Genomic DNA, 14,205 nt, shown 5'->3' with positions numbered 1-14,205 from the left:
TAGGACGTTTTTTATGTATGCTACAACAGCAGCAAGAGTACTTCTGGCAAAGTACTGGAAGACACAAGAACTACCCACACTGGAAGAATGGCAGACCAAGGTGATTGACTACATGGGACTGGCGGAGATGACTGGCAGAATCCATGACCAAGGGAGAGAGACGGTGGAAGAAGATTGGAAGAAATTTAAAGTTTATCTCAAGAACTGTTGCAAAATTAATGAGTGTTAAAATGTTTTGGGTCAGGTAAAACAGAATTGCGGGGATAAACAATTGGATATGAGAAAAAGGATTTAAAGGGAAAAAAAAGTGTTATAAGTTGACATTGGGGCTTGCTGGAAAACTTTAAAGTAGGGATGCAGAAAAGGGAGGTATGAGGAAGTCGATGAAAGAAGGTTTAAGAAAAAATGTGAAGAAATTATACGTGTTTATATGTTTGTTTGTTTTTGTATTGTTTTGTATTGTCTATTATTATGTGTTAAAAAACCAATAAAAATTTTATAAAAAAAAAAAAAGAAATTCTCTGGCCCTGAAACCAGAGATCCTTTAACAAGATGACAGGGACTGACCCTGAGGACTTCTCAACCCCTAAGCTGTGAGCCCACTGCTTCCCTTTCCTCTGGAAAATGTAATGGTAAAGGAGATGTACCCCTACATTTACATATCCCCCTCTTCCCGCTACCCAAACTAACTTCCTTATCACCATTCACTTAACCGCCTCCAACAAAACATTCGTCTAGATCAGGGGTCCTCAAACCTTTTCAGCAGGGGGCTGGTCCACAAGGTCCCTCAGACCTTGTGGGGGGGCGGACTATATTTTGAAGAAGGAAAAAAACGAACGGCGGCGGAGGGGTGATGAGCGGCGTGTGAAAGGACTCAGGAGAGGGGCTGCTTTAAATGGCAGCCGCTCAAGAGGGGCACTCAGCCAGCTGCGGCTCCTGAGTCTTGCGAGCGGCAGGGGCTGGCAGAGGCAGGACAATGAGCGGCACACGAAAGGGCTCCAGAGAGGGGCTGGCAGCAACAAAGCCCAGCCCCCTTCCTCCTCTAGGCAGGGCGGGGAGAAGCCAGGAGGAGGGAGGGAGGAGGCGCCACCGCCACCGTGTGAGGGAGGGGGAAAGAAAGCAGGGACTAGCGATCCACACAGCGAGTAATTTCGTTGTCCCTGAGAGGGGGCAATGACAATAAAGATATTATTATTATTATTATTATTATTATTCCTGGACCATCTGCGGGCTGGATTTAGAAGGGCCTTAGTTTGCCGACCCATGTTCTAGATGTATGTATGTATGTATGTATGTATGTATGTATTAGGGATGTGCATCAATCACAACAATTTGGTCCCGTTGGTGGTTGGGATCTTATGAATGCTTATGGGTGCCTTGGATATTTGGACATTGAAAAAACAATGCAGACAGTGTGTCTGCCAAAACTCAAACATTTTCCCCCAAGCTTGGCGTGTAATGAAAATTCCAGAGTGGGGAAACAGGGGAAGGGGGAGCACTTTTGTGACTAACAAGCCTAGCTTCCAATCAGAGGAAATAATATTTGACAGGACTCTCCAATTACAGTGCTTTGGAGGGAAGGAGTAATATATCACCTTGTTCTTGTGTGTTCTGTTCTCTTTGCTAGTTCTGTTTGTGGTGCTTGCTTGAAAAGTACTACGTGTTCAAGTCCTGCCTCTGCTAAAAGTCCATACATCAATTCCTGTCAATTCAGCTTTGCATTTCATTTCTGTGTTTTCTGCTGCTGGTTGTGCAGAAAACAGGCCTGAACCTGGTTTTTTTAATAAAAAAATCATCTTTACTCCCTAGCCCCTGCACCTATCCTTCTGAAACTTTAACATTTGCTTTCCTAGGGGCACCTCTACAATGTATGCCACAGGGAGGGAAGCAAATTTTTTTTAGTGTACCACCTAAAATAAACTTTAAAGGTACTGATCACAAAACCCCCTGCATCCATTCTGAGTTGGGCACATTTCTTACCTGGGGGCACCTCTCTCGTGCATGCCACTTTCATACAAACAGATTTCCCACAAATCCCATCTGAAGAGGCTACTATGCCTGAAAAATTCACCCAATTCTGCAAAAAAATATGAAAGTTATAACCTTCTTATTTTAAGCATCCCCACAAAAAAACCCTGGCCTATTTATCTGGAAGGCTTTATTCACACAGAAGGGACAGTTATGCCCACAAAATTTACCCACTTCTGTCAAAAGCAAGGAGAGGTATAGCCATTTTAAATTTTCCTGTAATAGTGAATAGGGGAGGAACAAAGCTTTGTTTTTCGCAATTGGAATTTGGATTTGACCCCGAATGGAACCAGGCAAACTCTGAAGCACTTGCTCTTCAACCAAACATGTGTCTCTACTCTCCTCTTGGATCCCTAGACCCACAAAAACATGGCACACTGTACACCTGAACCATGCTAGTTAAATGCAAAGACTGTCAACACACTGTTTTGTTTTGTTTTTGAAATAATATTTATTAAAGTTTCAAAGAATTACAAAAATAAAAGTAAGAAGAAAACGGAAAATACAAAATACAAAGAAAAATAGAAACAATTAAAAACAAATCAATCTTTCCATATCTTAACTTTCATTTACTTGTTTCCCTGACCTCCTCACACCTCCCTTTTTTGTATTCTAATTCAGTTAGTTATTTCAGAAAATCCTTCCCATTTTTGCTTTTATCTTGATAATTTATCTTAATATATTGTATCTTTACATTCTCACCTATTCTTAATCCAATTTCACCTAATTCTATAACATTACTACTAAAACCACATAACTTCATTCCAGCATCCTTCTAACATTCCTTAATTTTACAATGTTTCTGTAAATAGTCTTTAAATTTCCTCCAATCTTCTTCTACCGACTCTTCTCCCTGGTCTCGGATTCTGCCAGTCATTTCCGCCAGTTCCATGTAGTCCATCATCCAGATTCTTTCTGTAAGTCTTCTCCGTAATCTTTCAAAAAAAATTCTTTATCCTCTATTGATCTTATTTTTATCTTTCTTCCTTTAAAGCTGAAAGATAGGCCTTGGGGAAATTCCCACCTGAAGATAGTTCTATTCCTTCTCAGCAGGACAACCAAATCTCCATAATTAGACCTAATGTCCAAAAGATGTTTTGGGATATCTTTAAATATTTCCACTCTTGACTGGTGTATTTCCTAGGTCTTCTGAAAGTGCAAACCCAAAATTTTGTCTCTCTCCTCTTTAGTTCGGAGGGTGATCAAACAGTCTCTCACCCTGTTCTTCTTCCCCCCTCTTCCAAGTCTGAAAGCACTCACAATCTTAAATTCCTCTTTCTCCAGGTCCAAATCCCAGAATTCTGCAAATTCCTGCGTGAGAAAGTCTATCAAACTGTCCTTCTCTAATTCAGGCACAGCTCTGATCCTTAAGTTCGTTTGTTTCTCCTTAAGTTCAATCATAGAAAGTGTCGACCTACGGTCCTCAAGTTGCCTGTGCAGGTCTGGAACACTCTTTGTTTCCAATTGTATTAACTTCACCTCTACGGCAGCTGCTTTTTCCTTAGCTTCTTCTGCGGTCTGTCGAGTCAAAGTAGATTCCTGTAACAATTTCTCAATAGTTTCTGTATTAGTATTCACCTTTTGTCCCAAATTATTAATGCTTATAGTATTTTGGTCAATTTTAGTTGATGCTTCAACCACTTGTTTACTTAGCTTTTCCAATGATTCATTTATCTTATCTAATGCAAGTGCTAAAGCTTCTTCTGATGACATACCTTTTGACTTAGATTGTGTAGGTACAACCGCAGATGAGGCAGAAGGGCCAGATGTTGATGCTCTTCGCTGCCAAGACTTCCCAGACCTCGTTGTTTTGTCTTGGAGCGACTCTACTTTTTCTTTCCCATCTGCCATAACACTTCAACTGAATATCCAAGGTCAATCCCACGGCCACACAGTTTATTTTGAAGTGGAAAATTCCCCTGGCCCAATTGTTGTAGCAATTTCAGAAGCTTCCTCTAGGGGGACACAGTTACAGTCTATACTTATTGTATTACAAAGTAACACCTTTTAACCCCCCAACTCAGGTAAAAAAAAGAAGAAAATCAGTTTCAATTTTCAGTTACTTTCCAGTTACTTTCCCTTCTTTCTAAGATCAGGAGGAGCCAACCAAAAACAATGTATCTCTTTTGCAGAGCTAGCTGTCAAAAAGTGCTCTATTCACAAGCAGTGCATTTCACAATGCGGTAGTCTTATTGTCCGTTGGCAGCCCGTTCCCAGGTTTTGAACGGTAGATTTCATTTCCTTCCCTTTCTCTTGCAGGCATATATAGTCCAAGCCTCTCCCCCCTCTTCTCCTGCAACCAAGGGGGGATTCACTTATTTTTGATGTTGGGGTTTTAGTCCTTTCTAATCAGCTTTCCAAGGCTTCAGCTTACAGCCTCTTTGCTTTAGTCTATTTACAAAAGCGGAAGGCGGACTTCCTGTTTATACCTCCCGCTTCGATGTCAAATTAATCCTTTTTTCTTCCCTTTATCCAATTTGTCCTACTCACGGGTAGTTGCTTTTAGGGTCAAATTGTCCCAGGAAAAAGTCAGTGCTCTACGGTAACAGCTATGCAGCTTCGCTCCGTGGAAGTAGCAGTTGACTCACAGCACCGCGCCACTCGCCCGCTTCACTCTGGAGCCCGTAGTCGGGTTTCCTCGCGAATTGGGGGGGCGCAAAGGGTGCCCGCCGAGTCCCACGCTCACAGGCTTCACCCGCCTGTGATTTTTAGAGGGTCTCCGCCTTCGCCGTGGCGGTACAGACCCGATTCCCACTGAGCGGGTCCCTCCGAATGGCGCTAACCCGGAAGTCCCTCGACTGTCAACACACTGTTGCCATTTCCTATCACAGCTGTCCTGCTAACCTCAAACTGTGACTCAGTTTTAATGCATTGGATTGTTACCTCGAAGCCCACAGATGATGGCTATTAGTCCAATTGAAGCAGATGTGCACACGACATATTTGTTCATCATTTTGGCATTTGACAGGTGTAAGAGATTTAATCAAATTGTTCGTCAGGCAACAATTTAATTGGGTGAGGAGGGGGTCAGCAATTCAAAGCAAACCACAGGAATGCGCTTTCTTTTGCTCCAGAAAATAAAAATAAAAATAAGCAACTGCTTGTGACGGGCAGCATCAAAGCAGCATTTGACAGCCAGCTACCCACCCATCATCTGTTGTTAAATTTTCTGGAAAGAGGAATAAAAAGAGTTGTTGTTGTTGTTTCTGCCCAACCCACCCTTTAATCTTCAAGGGAAGTATGCTCAGGCTGGGAATATCATTTGCTAGGCCCTTTCAGGTAATAACATGTCTCATCAGATCTTCATCTGGGAAGAGAACAAACAGTTCTGGGAAAACTGGGGACAATTCGTTCTATCCTCAGTGTTCTGAAATAAGATCAAAAGAGCCATGGGGGTGATGGCTTGAGTGTTGCCGCTACATCCAACTCAGCCAGGTTAAAGCCCACTTGAGGGCCTGCTCTGTGATGTTAACCACACCCGCCTCTGTACCTGTGGCAGGGCTGTGACTCACTGCTACAGCGCATCCTTTGCGCTCAGAAGGTCCCAAAAGTTCAATTCCCAGCAGCTCCCGGTAGGGTTGGAAATGACATCCTGCCTGAGGCACTGGAGAGCCACTTCCAGTCAGTGTAGACAATACAAGGCTACACGGAGCAATGGTCTGACCTAATATAAGGCAGATTCCTATGTTCCTATCTAGTAAAAAAAATAATAACAATAAGTGAGGTGTTAGGAAAATAGTATGCTGCCTTATAACTGAAGGACCAGGCAGCAGCCTGGGAGTCATTTTGGACTCACAGCTGTCCATAGAGGCGCAGGTCAATTCTGTATCCAGGGCAGCTGTCTACCAGCTCCGTCTGGTACGCAGACTGAGACCCTACCTGTCCACGGACTGTCTCGCCAGAGTGGTGCATGCTCTAGTTATCTCTTGCTTGGACTACTGCAATGCGCTCTACGTAGGGCTACCTTTGAAGGTGACCTGGAAACTACAACTAAACCAGAATGTGGCATCTAGACTGGTGACTGGGGGCAGCCACCAAGACCACATAACACCGGCCTTGAAAGACTTACATTGGCTCCCAGTATGTTTCTGACCACAATTCAAAGTGTTGGTGTTGACCTTTAAAGCCCTAAACGGCCTTGGCCCTGTATACCTGAAGGAACATCTCCACCCCCATCGTTCAGCCTGGACGCTGAGGTCCAACTCCAAGGGCCTTCTGGTGGTTTCCTCACTGCAAGAAATGATGCTACAGGGAACCAGACAGAGGGCTTTCTTAGTAGTGGTGTCCACCATGCGGAACACCCTCCCATCTGATTTCAAACAGATAAACAACTATTCAACTTTCTAAAGGCAGACCTGTATCATGAAGTTTTTAATGTGTGATGTTTTGCTGTGCTTTTATTATGCTGGAAGCCACCTAGAATGGCCAGGGCAACACAGTCAGATGGGTGGGGTATATTATTATTATTAAAGGTAAAGGTACCCCTGACCGTTAGGTCCAGTTGTGGATGACTCTGGGGTTGCAGCGCTCATCTCACTCTACAGGCCGAGGGAGCTGGCATTTGTCCGCAGACAGCTTCCGGGTCATGTGGCCAGCATGACTAAGCCGCTTCTGGTGAACCAGAGCAGCGCATAGAAACACTGTTTACCTTCCCGCTGGAGCGGTACCTATTTATCTAATTGCACTTTGACGTGCTTTCGAACTGCTAGCTTGGCAGGAGCTGGGACCGAACAACGGAAGCTCACCCCGTCACAGGGTTTGAACCGCCGACCTTCTGATCGACAAGCCCTAGGCTCAGTGGTTTAGACCACAGTGCCACCTGTGTCCCTATTATTATTATTATTATTATTATTATTATTACTATTATTATTATTATTATAGAACCATGTATGTCACCTTAAACTATTGGAGAAAAAAGGCTGGGATAGAAGTTCAATATATTATTATTATTATTATTATTATTATTATTATTATTATTATCTTTATGGACTGGTTTGAGATCCTCTCAGGACCATGAAGCAGAATAAAAGTAATCTAGATAAGTAAATAATAATAAAAATAAGACACCAAACATTTTTATGCACCATCAAGGGAAGAAGAGCTCCACATTCAAACATGAGTCAAATTACCTCCCCCCCCATCATCCCTGAACATTGGCACTGCTGGCTGGGACTAATGGGAGCTGCAGTTGAGCAGCTCCTGGAGATTTTGTGGAGCTTTCCCCCCATTCCTGATCCAAGAGGACAGGCAGTGGAGCCAAGGCAGCAGTGGGTGGGACCTGACAATAGTTGGAGTTGGCTCTTCTGGCACAGAAGCCGAGCACACAGAGCTTCTCAAAATGTTCTAAGCTATCACAGTTGCAGGAAGCAAAACAAAAACAAAAAAGCAGCGTAATTACAAATCCCGAAGACTCGTTTTAGCAAATGCACATTTTGCTCTTGTTTCAGAAACGCTGATTAGTTATATTCCCTGGAGGAACTGCATTTGCCGGTGCTTCAATCAGAGGCAGAGAGGGATGAGAGGGCCTAATAAACCGGCACATCTGAATTGCAGATGCAGCTAGGAAGTTGAAAAGCACACCTTGAAAAAAAATGTTCTTATTTTCTTTCGTTTTTTAAAAGAATAAAGCACACATTATCTTTCCACCTTCATAACTCCCCAAAAGCCCTCTCTTAGTTTCTGTCCCAGTGCTGGGGATCTGTAGCTCTCTAGATGTTGTTGTATTTCCATCAGCTCCAGCCAACATGGTCAGGGATGAAGACGGGAATTGTAGTCCAGCAACATAGCCTAGGGCTTGCCGATCAGAAGGTCGGTGGTTTGAATCCCCGTGACGGGGTGAGCTCCCGTTGCTCGGTCCCTGCTCCTGCCAACCTAGCAGTTCGAAAGCACGTCAAAGTGCAAGTAGATAAATAGGTACCGCTCCGGCGGGAAGGTAAACAGCATTTCCGTGCACTGCTCTGGTTTGCCAGAAGCAGCTTAGTCATGCTGGCCACATGACCTGGAAGCTGTACACCGGCTCCCTCGGCCAGATGAGCGCCGCAACCCCAGAGTCGGTCATGGCTGGACCTAATGGTCAGGGGTCCCTTTACCTTTAACATCTGGAACGTCAGAGCTTTCCCATCCCAAGTCCAAGCCTAACATTGGGCAAAAGATTCCTGCATTGCAGGGGTTTGGACTAGATGACATTTGTGGTCCCTTCCAACTCTACAATTCTATGCAGCTGATTCTAAGTCAACTGTAACCAGAAACATTTGGGTCATCTTATCAAAGGTTTCTGTTACCCTCAAAATTATCCAGAAGCCTCTCTCAAGCAGAAGATGCTTAAGACAAAAGTCATCTTGACATGTTGCTTCAGATGAAGTTTCGTTCCATGCAATCCCCGGCTTGTTTAAAAGTGAAGATGTCTGGTGGTCCTTAAAGCATTGCCACTGAGTCACAGAAAGTGAAGAATTTCCCAGCAAACCTCTATTTGTTTCTCCGCCCGCCTTCGGTCCAGTCCCTTAGTCTCCCGGGTTCAGATTTCGGCTAACGGAAGACCTACTGATCGCAATCCCTGGACCAAAGAGATCACCAGCTAACTGCACCATCTAGCGGCAGACCATTGGAAGGACACAGAAGATGATTTCTGGAATAATAGCTTTTCCTTTCACATCACAATGCAGAGTCAATACACATTAGCCTAATCTCTGCAATTGGAATTGGCATCAAATATACAATGCAGAGGCAGTAAAGCTAAGGCTTTGCTTTAGGCATGTGGAAGATACAGATGACTAATTTATGAAGAGGAGGGATGTCTTCATCAGTAGTTTGCTCTGGCTCCCACTGAAAGCACCCTTTTGTATGCCAACTCTATCCAAATAACCAAAAAGCTACCGTTTCCTAAGAGTAATCCGATAAATGACAGAGTACCAGGGCCAGGCTGAAATGGTAAGGAGTCAAACCCAAATCTAGACCCAGGCTAGGCACTTTCCAGCAAAAGACTGGAAGGGAAACAGGGACTTCAACTTGAGCACAATAGCGGACAAGGGCAGCAGGACAGGCCTGCCAGTGGTGTGTTGGAGGGGAAAACAGGAAAAGGGAGCTCAGCTCTGCTGGAGCACCAAGGTAAATGGCCTACCCTTTTAGCTCTGGCAAATGAATGCGATGAAGAGGCTTTTAAAGTTAGTTTGTGAGATAGATACAGGCAAATAATCAGAAGGCAGATACTTCTTTCCTTTTCTTTGATGGGGTTCCTACTTCACTCCAGCAATTTCAATGATAACACATGTTTGCAGTGTGACCTGCATTTCTAATGAAAATCTAAAAGTTGCATTTCAGATGGTTGATTGTTAATGCTCACTGTGTTTTATTTTGAGCCAGTGTAGGCAGAAGTAAGTACCACTGAGTTCAGTGTAGCTAACTTCCAGGAAACTCTACACAGAACTGCTGGAAGACTGATCCTAATTCATAAGGCATTGTATTCTGTATTTTGTGTGCCTGCAGATGCACGCATAATAATGCGTCAACGCAGTTGCCTGCATCTTTTGGTCTCTCCTTCAGAATGTGGTTGCGAGGGTTGCACCTGCACATCGAAATTGACAGTGCTGCTGCATCACTATGGCCTGGCCAATCCACAGGCCTTATGCTGACTACCAATCACATGTACCGATGTTATGCAGCCCTATTCCCTTCTATGACTGGAGAAACCTCTGAGACTTGGGCACCCACACAGACTCCTAAGTAACTTGCTAGCCTCAGAGCATGAGATCCCCAGTTCATGGTCTGGAGTTCTTCACAGCGGGATATAAATGGTCAGGCTCTGTACTGCTATGTGGCACCCTTGGGCCAGAGTCAGCAGATGGCCACCACTAGCTTAAGGGTAGGGTGTGGTGGGGGCATAGCCAATTTCTCATTTTCTCCTGCCTTGCAAGAAACATTGTGGGCATTTAAACATTTCAGCTTTACAAACTGCACCTCACTAAGCTGAAAAAGTATCTTACTTTGGGTTAAATGATCAGGGATGATGGGAACTGTACTCCAGTAGCATCTGAAGGGTCAAATGTTAGTCAGCCTTGCAGTTAATGATAGAGGTAAAGGTAAAGGACGGGTGGTGCTGTGGTCTAAACCACTGAGCCTCTTGGGCTGAAGGGGTGAGCTCCCGTTGCCCTGTCCCAGCTCCTGCCAACCTAGCAGTTCGAAAGCATGCCAGTGCAAGTAGATAAATAGGTACCACTATGGTGGGAAGGTAAATGGTGTTTCTGTGCACTCTGGTTTCTGTCACGGTGTTCCGTTGCACCAGAAGCAGTTTAGTCCTGCTGGCCACATGACCCAGAAAGCTGTCTGTGGACAAATGCCGGCACCCACGGCCTGAAAGCAAGATGAGCGCCACAACCCCATAGCAGCCTTTGACTGGACTTAACCATCCAGGGATCCTTTACCTTTACCTTTTACCTTTAATGATAGAACTGAAAGCAATTCTCTTGCTGTCTGAAGAAGCAACTCTACTATCTGAAGCTTGTAACACTTTTCATGTCATAAGCCTTTGAATTTTAATATATTTCATTTTGTTTTAGTGAATAGCCATGGGTAGGAAGGAGTATGTGATTCGTGTATTGCAGGGGTTAGACCAGATGTCTATTGGGGTCTCTTCCAACTCTACAATCCTATGATGCTATGATCCCTCTTTTTCAAACCTCTTTTCACCCACGGCAACAGCAACCAGTTCAGTAAACAATGACCTGATGGTGGCAAACACAATTCTCTCTTTCACACGATTCCTAGAAATTTAGGAGCAACTTCTAGTCTGTGTCTACCCCCCAAACAAAGGACTTGGTCGATTATTATCCATCAATATAAATACTTCATTTATCTTGCAACAAGGACAAGCAAGGATTGAGCCAGCACTGTGAAAACAGGAAAAAAAAGAATTGCCTTCCAGTTATGCTTATCCACTCTTTAGAAGTTGATACATGGAATTATTCCCTTCTTCAGGAAAGCTCCCCCAGCTCCGTCGCAGCTCCAATACAAGCCTGTTGCACCAAGATCTGTTGCACATCAGCGCTAACCTTTTCAACAACGGCGGACGTGCCGAGAATTAAACGGTTGCCAAAGGGTACGATTTGCACAAAGGCGCGTCAACCAACAGCTTAAGACAAAGAGGCACCTGGAGCTTTTAAAAATCCAGTTACTTCTCTCACTCTCTGTGTCTTTTATTTTGTTTATTTTTATTGGGAAAGCTCAGAAGTTGCCATGGAGAAGCGTTACTGACCTTCAGAGGCGAGATGTGCGATTGCAGGACGTATCCGTGGACATTTTCTATCTGCGATAAATTCTTTTCAGAAACGTGAACTAGTTCTGGCCCTCTCACTTCGTGAGTTAAGCGGGGTAAAGTATGGTCGTGTGGAGCATCCTCATCTTGGTAGCGATACTTCTGGGAGGCAAAAGGGGGGGGGGAGGGAGAATATTAAGGAACGGTGAAATAGGGATGGGTGAATCTGCCAGCTTTGGCTTCTGACAGTTTCTCATTTTTGCCTTCTTAAGTTCAGTTCAGTTCTCCACTTTTCCACATTGGTATGCTATTTGTTTTTATTTTCTTAAAAAAGAACAAATCCACTAATTTCTCCTTATACACACATTTTTGCATGGACTTGGCCTAAAGTACACATTTTTACAAAGCAATTTCCCCCTGACACAATGCGTTTTTTGCATGTTATTTTCACCAATGTATTTTTTTTTTTTTAAAAAATCACACCTCACCCTAGTATATGCAGTGTTGCGGCTAGAGAACCGTATTGCAAAATTCAGAAGTGTACGGATTTTGAAGGATGGCTGCTTTTTTGACCACACATTTTCAGAAAGTGCAGATTAGGTAAGTTCACCTTTAAACGTGAATTGAACTGAATTTCTCTCTCAACCCTACTGTGAATTTTACATTGGGAATTGTGACCTTCTTAAGGAGAAGACAAATGTGGTTCGGATCAAAAACACCTTCTGGGCTCCATGTTGGTACAACACTGTTCCACCAGCTCTTAAAAGGTTTAACAAGGCCCGCTATATGATCTGCCTTAAGTCATATCAGATGTAAAGAAATGAAGGACATTTGCTGAGCATAATAAAGTGTATCGGGAGGTTCTCCCAATAAGTGAAAGGGAGAGATATGGGGTTTGGAAATGCTAAGCACACGCTTCCATACAGGTTTCCACCAAGCCTAGTTCTTTTCTGATCTTGCAGACCCCCAGAGGCCTATCTCCCAACTCTTGAACTTAGGTCTCTTATCGCTGCACTACGGCCACGTGAAACACAGTCTCACCACTTGGGGCTCCACCACCTTCTGCTTTGTGTCTCTGATTCAGACTGAAAAACCAGGGAAAATGTCAAGCTCCTGGCAGGCCATGACACACGGCTGCTGAGATATATCCAACTTGGCGATTCACAAGTGATGCAAGGTCTGCCTTAGGAACTGCCTGCCCTTTCTTCCCCAATTAACTGCAGTTGGGCAAAAGCCCTTGCCCCTCCACACACACACACACACACACACACACACACACACTGCTTCACATCTTCACAAAAGAGCAGGTGGATGATGAACGATTGGTATCTGAAGAAGTGTGCATGCACACGAAAGCTTATACCAAGAATAAACTTAGTTGGTCTCTAAGGTGCTACTGGACCGTACTGGTGCTACTGTGCAAAGGTCAGAGGGGGCAGGGTTTCTGTTGAGGCAGGTGATTAGCTGTGGGAGGAGCTAGTCTCAGGCCAGCGGCGCGCGCCTAGTGGCGCACGCAGTTTAATCCATCTTTTAGATTTAGGGGAGCTAGTCTCAAACGTTTGTTGGGGGAGACCTAGGTTTTTTTTGGGGGGGGGAGTTATTTGTCCTGTCTTCACACTTTTTATGATGGAGGACCGCTGTAGCCACCCCCAATGACACGTTCTCAAGATGGAGGGTGAGGGAACAGCTGCAGTCGCCTGCGGTTCCTGCGCAATGTTTGGCATCTTGCCAAAGGTTGCAGGCAGCTTTACCTGCAGCAATTGCATGTTGATTGCCCTCTTACAAGACAAAGTCCAGCAACTGGAGGAACGTGTAGCTACGCTCCAAAGAATTAGAGAGCTGGAGCTCTTCTTGGAAGCAGCAGAGCACACCGTCTCCACCAAGGAGGAGACAGGAGACTCCCCTGAGAAGGAGGCTAGTTCACCAACACAGGAGCCAGATATATGGAGAAACGTGACTCAAAGAAGTAGGAGGCCCAGGGTTCGCTCTGATTGTTTAGAAATACACAATCGCTTTGAGATCCTCTCCCCTAGCATGGAAGACGAAGAACAGACTCCATTTGAGGATCTCTCCCTCATTACAGTCGATCAGGTATATGAAGACGAGCAGCAAAGTCAGTCCTCAGGGAATGTGCAGGCGACCTTGGAACGGACAGCTCACGGAAGAACCCCGACCAAACCTATAGGAGGCGTGTAGTGGTGATAGGGGATTCCCTACTGAGGGGAACAGAAGCAGTGATCTGTGGGCCTGACAAGATGTCTCGGGAAGTGTGCTGTCTCCCCGGGGCTAAGATCCAAGATGTAACTGAACGACTGCAAGGAATCATAAAACCCACTGACAAATACCCCTTCCTCTTGGTTCATGTGGGAACCAATGACACTGCAAGCAATAGCCTCCAGAAGATCAAAAGAGACTACGAGGCTCTAGGCAGGAAATTGAAGCAATTAAATGCACAAATTGTCATCTCATCTGTCCTCCCAGTTGAACGATGTGGCCCAGGGAGAGAGGGAAAAATAGTGGAAGTGAACAGCTGGCTTCGCAAATGGTGTAAACAGGAACGGTTTGGATTCTTAGATCACGGAATGCAGTTTCTTGAAGATGGACTTCTGGCAAGCGATGGGCTGCACCTCACAATGGTTGGGAGGAATGTTTTTGCAAAAAATCTCAGAAACCTCATCAGGAGGGCTTTAAACTGACTAATGTGGGGGAGGGAGACAGTGCTCCTGAAGGTAGGAGTCTATCAATTGATGAAGATGATCATCCAAATGTCATAGACCAAATGGAGCAAACAGCACGCAGACCTAGTGGTGGGAGGAAAAAATCCTTAAATAAGAGACATGGGGGAATGATTAATGGACTTCAATGTCTGTACACTAATGCGCAAAGCATGGGAAATAAACAAGATAAGCTTGAGCTCTTGGTACAGCAAA

The 14,205-nt window shown here is 44.6% G+C and overlaps 1 protein-coding gene across 31 annotated transcripts in view; it reads right to left on the bottom strand.

Annotated features, from left to right (window-relative positions):
* Positions 1 to 14,205, bottom strand: part of DLG2 (discs large MAGUK scaffold protein 2) — an 877,737-nt gene that overhangs the window by 429,268 nt on the left and 434,264 nt on the right. For 20 of the 31 annotated variants that reach the window (XM_083609628.1, XM_083609598.1, XM_083609629.1 and 17 more), the window contains one exon: positions 11,276 to 11,437. The exons of 5 other annotated variants lie outside the window; for them this stretch is intronic. In XM_083609628.1, the coding sequence (XP_083465754.1) occupies positions 11,276 to 11,437 (162 nt within the window). The remainder of the gene's footprint in view (positions 1 to 11,275; positions 11,438 to 14,205) is intronic. 6 more of the 31 variants (XM_083609620.1, XM_083609606.1, XM_083609610.1 and 3 more) reach the window with 1 other exon arrangement.

This window comes from Podarcis filfolensis (assembly GCF_964270895.1).
Source record: "Podarcis filfolensis genome assembly, chromosome: 4".
In the NCBI taxonomy this organism is placed as follows: Eukaryota; Metazoa; Chordata; class Lepidosauria; order Squamata; family Lacertidae; genus Podarcis; species Podarcis filfolensis.
Note: the sequence above shows the minus strand (reverse complement) of the source record. Positions and strands in the feature narration are given on the sequence as shown.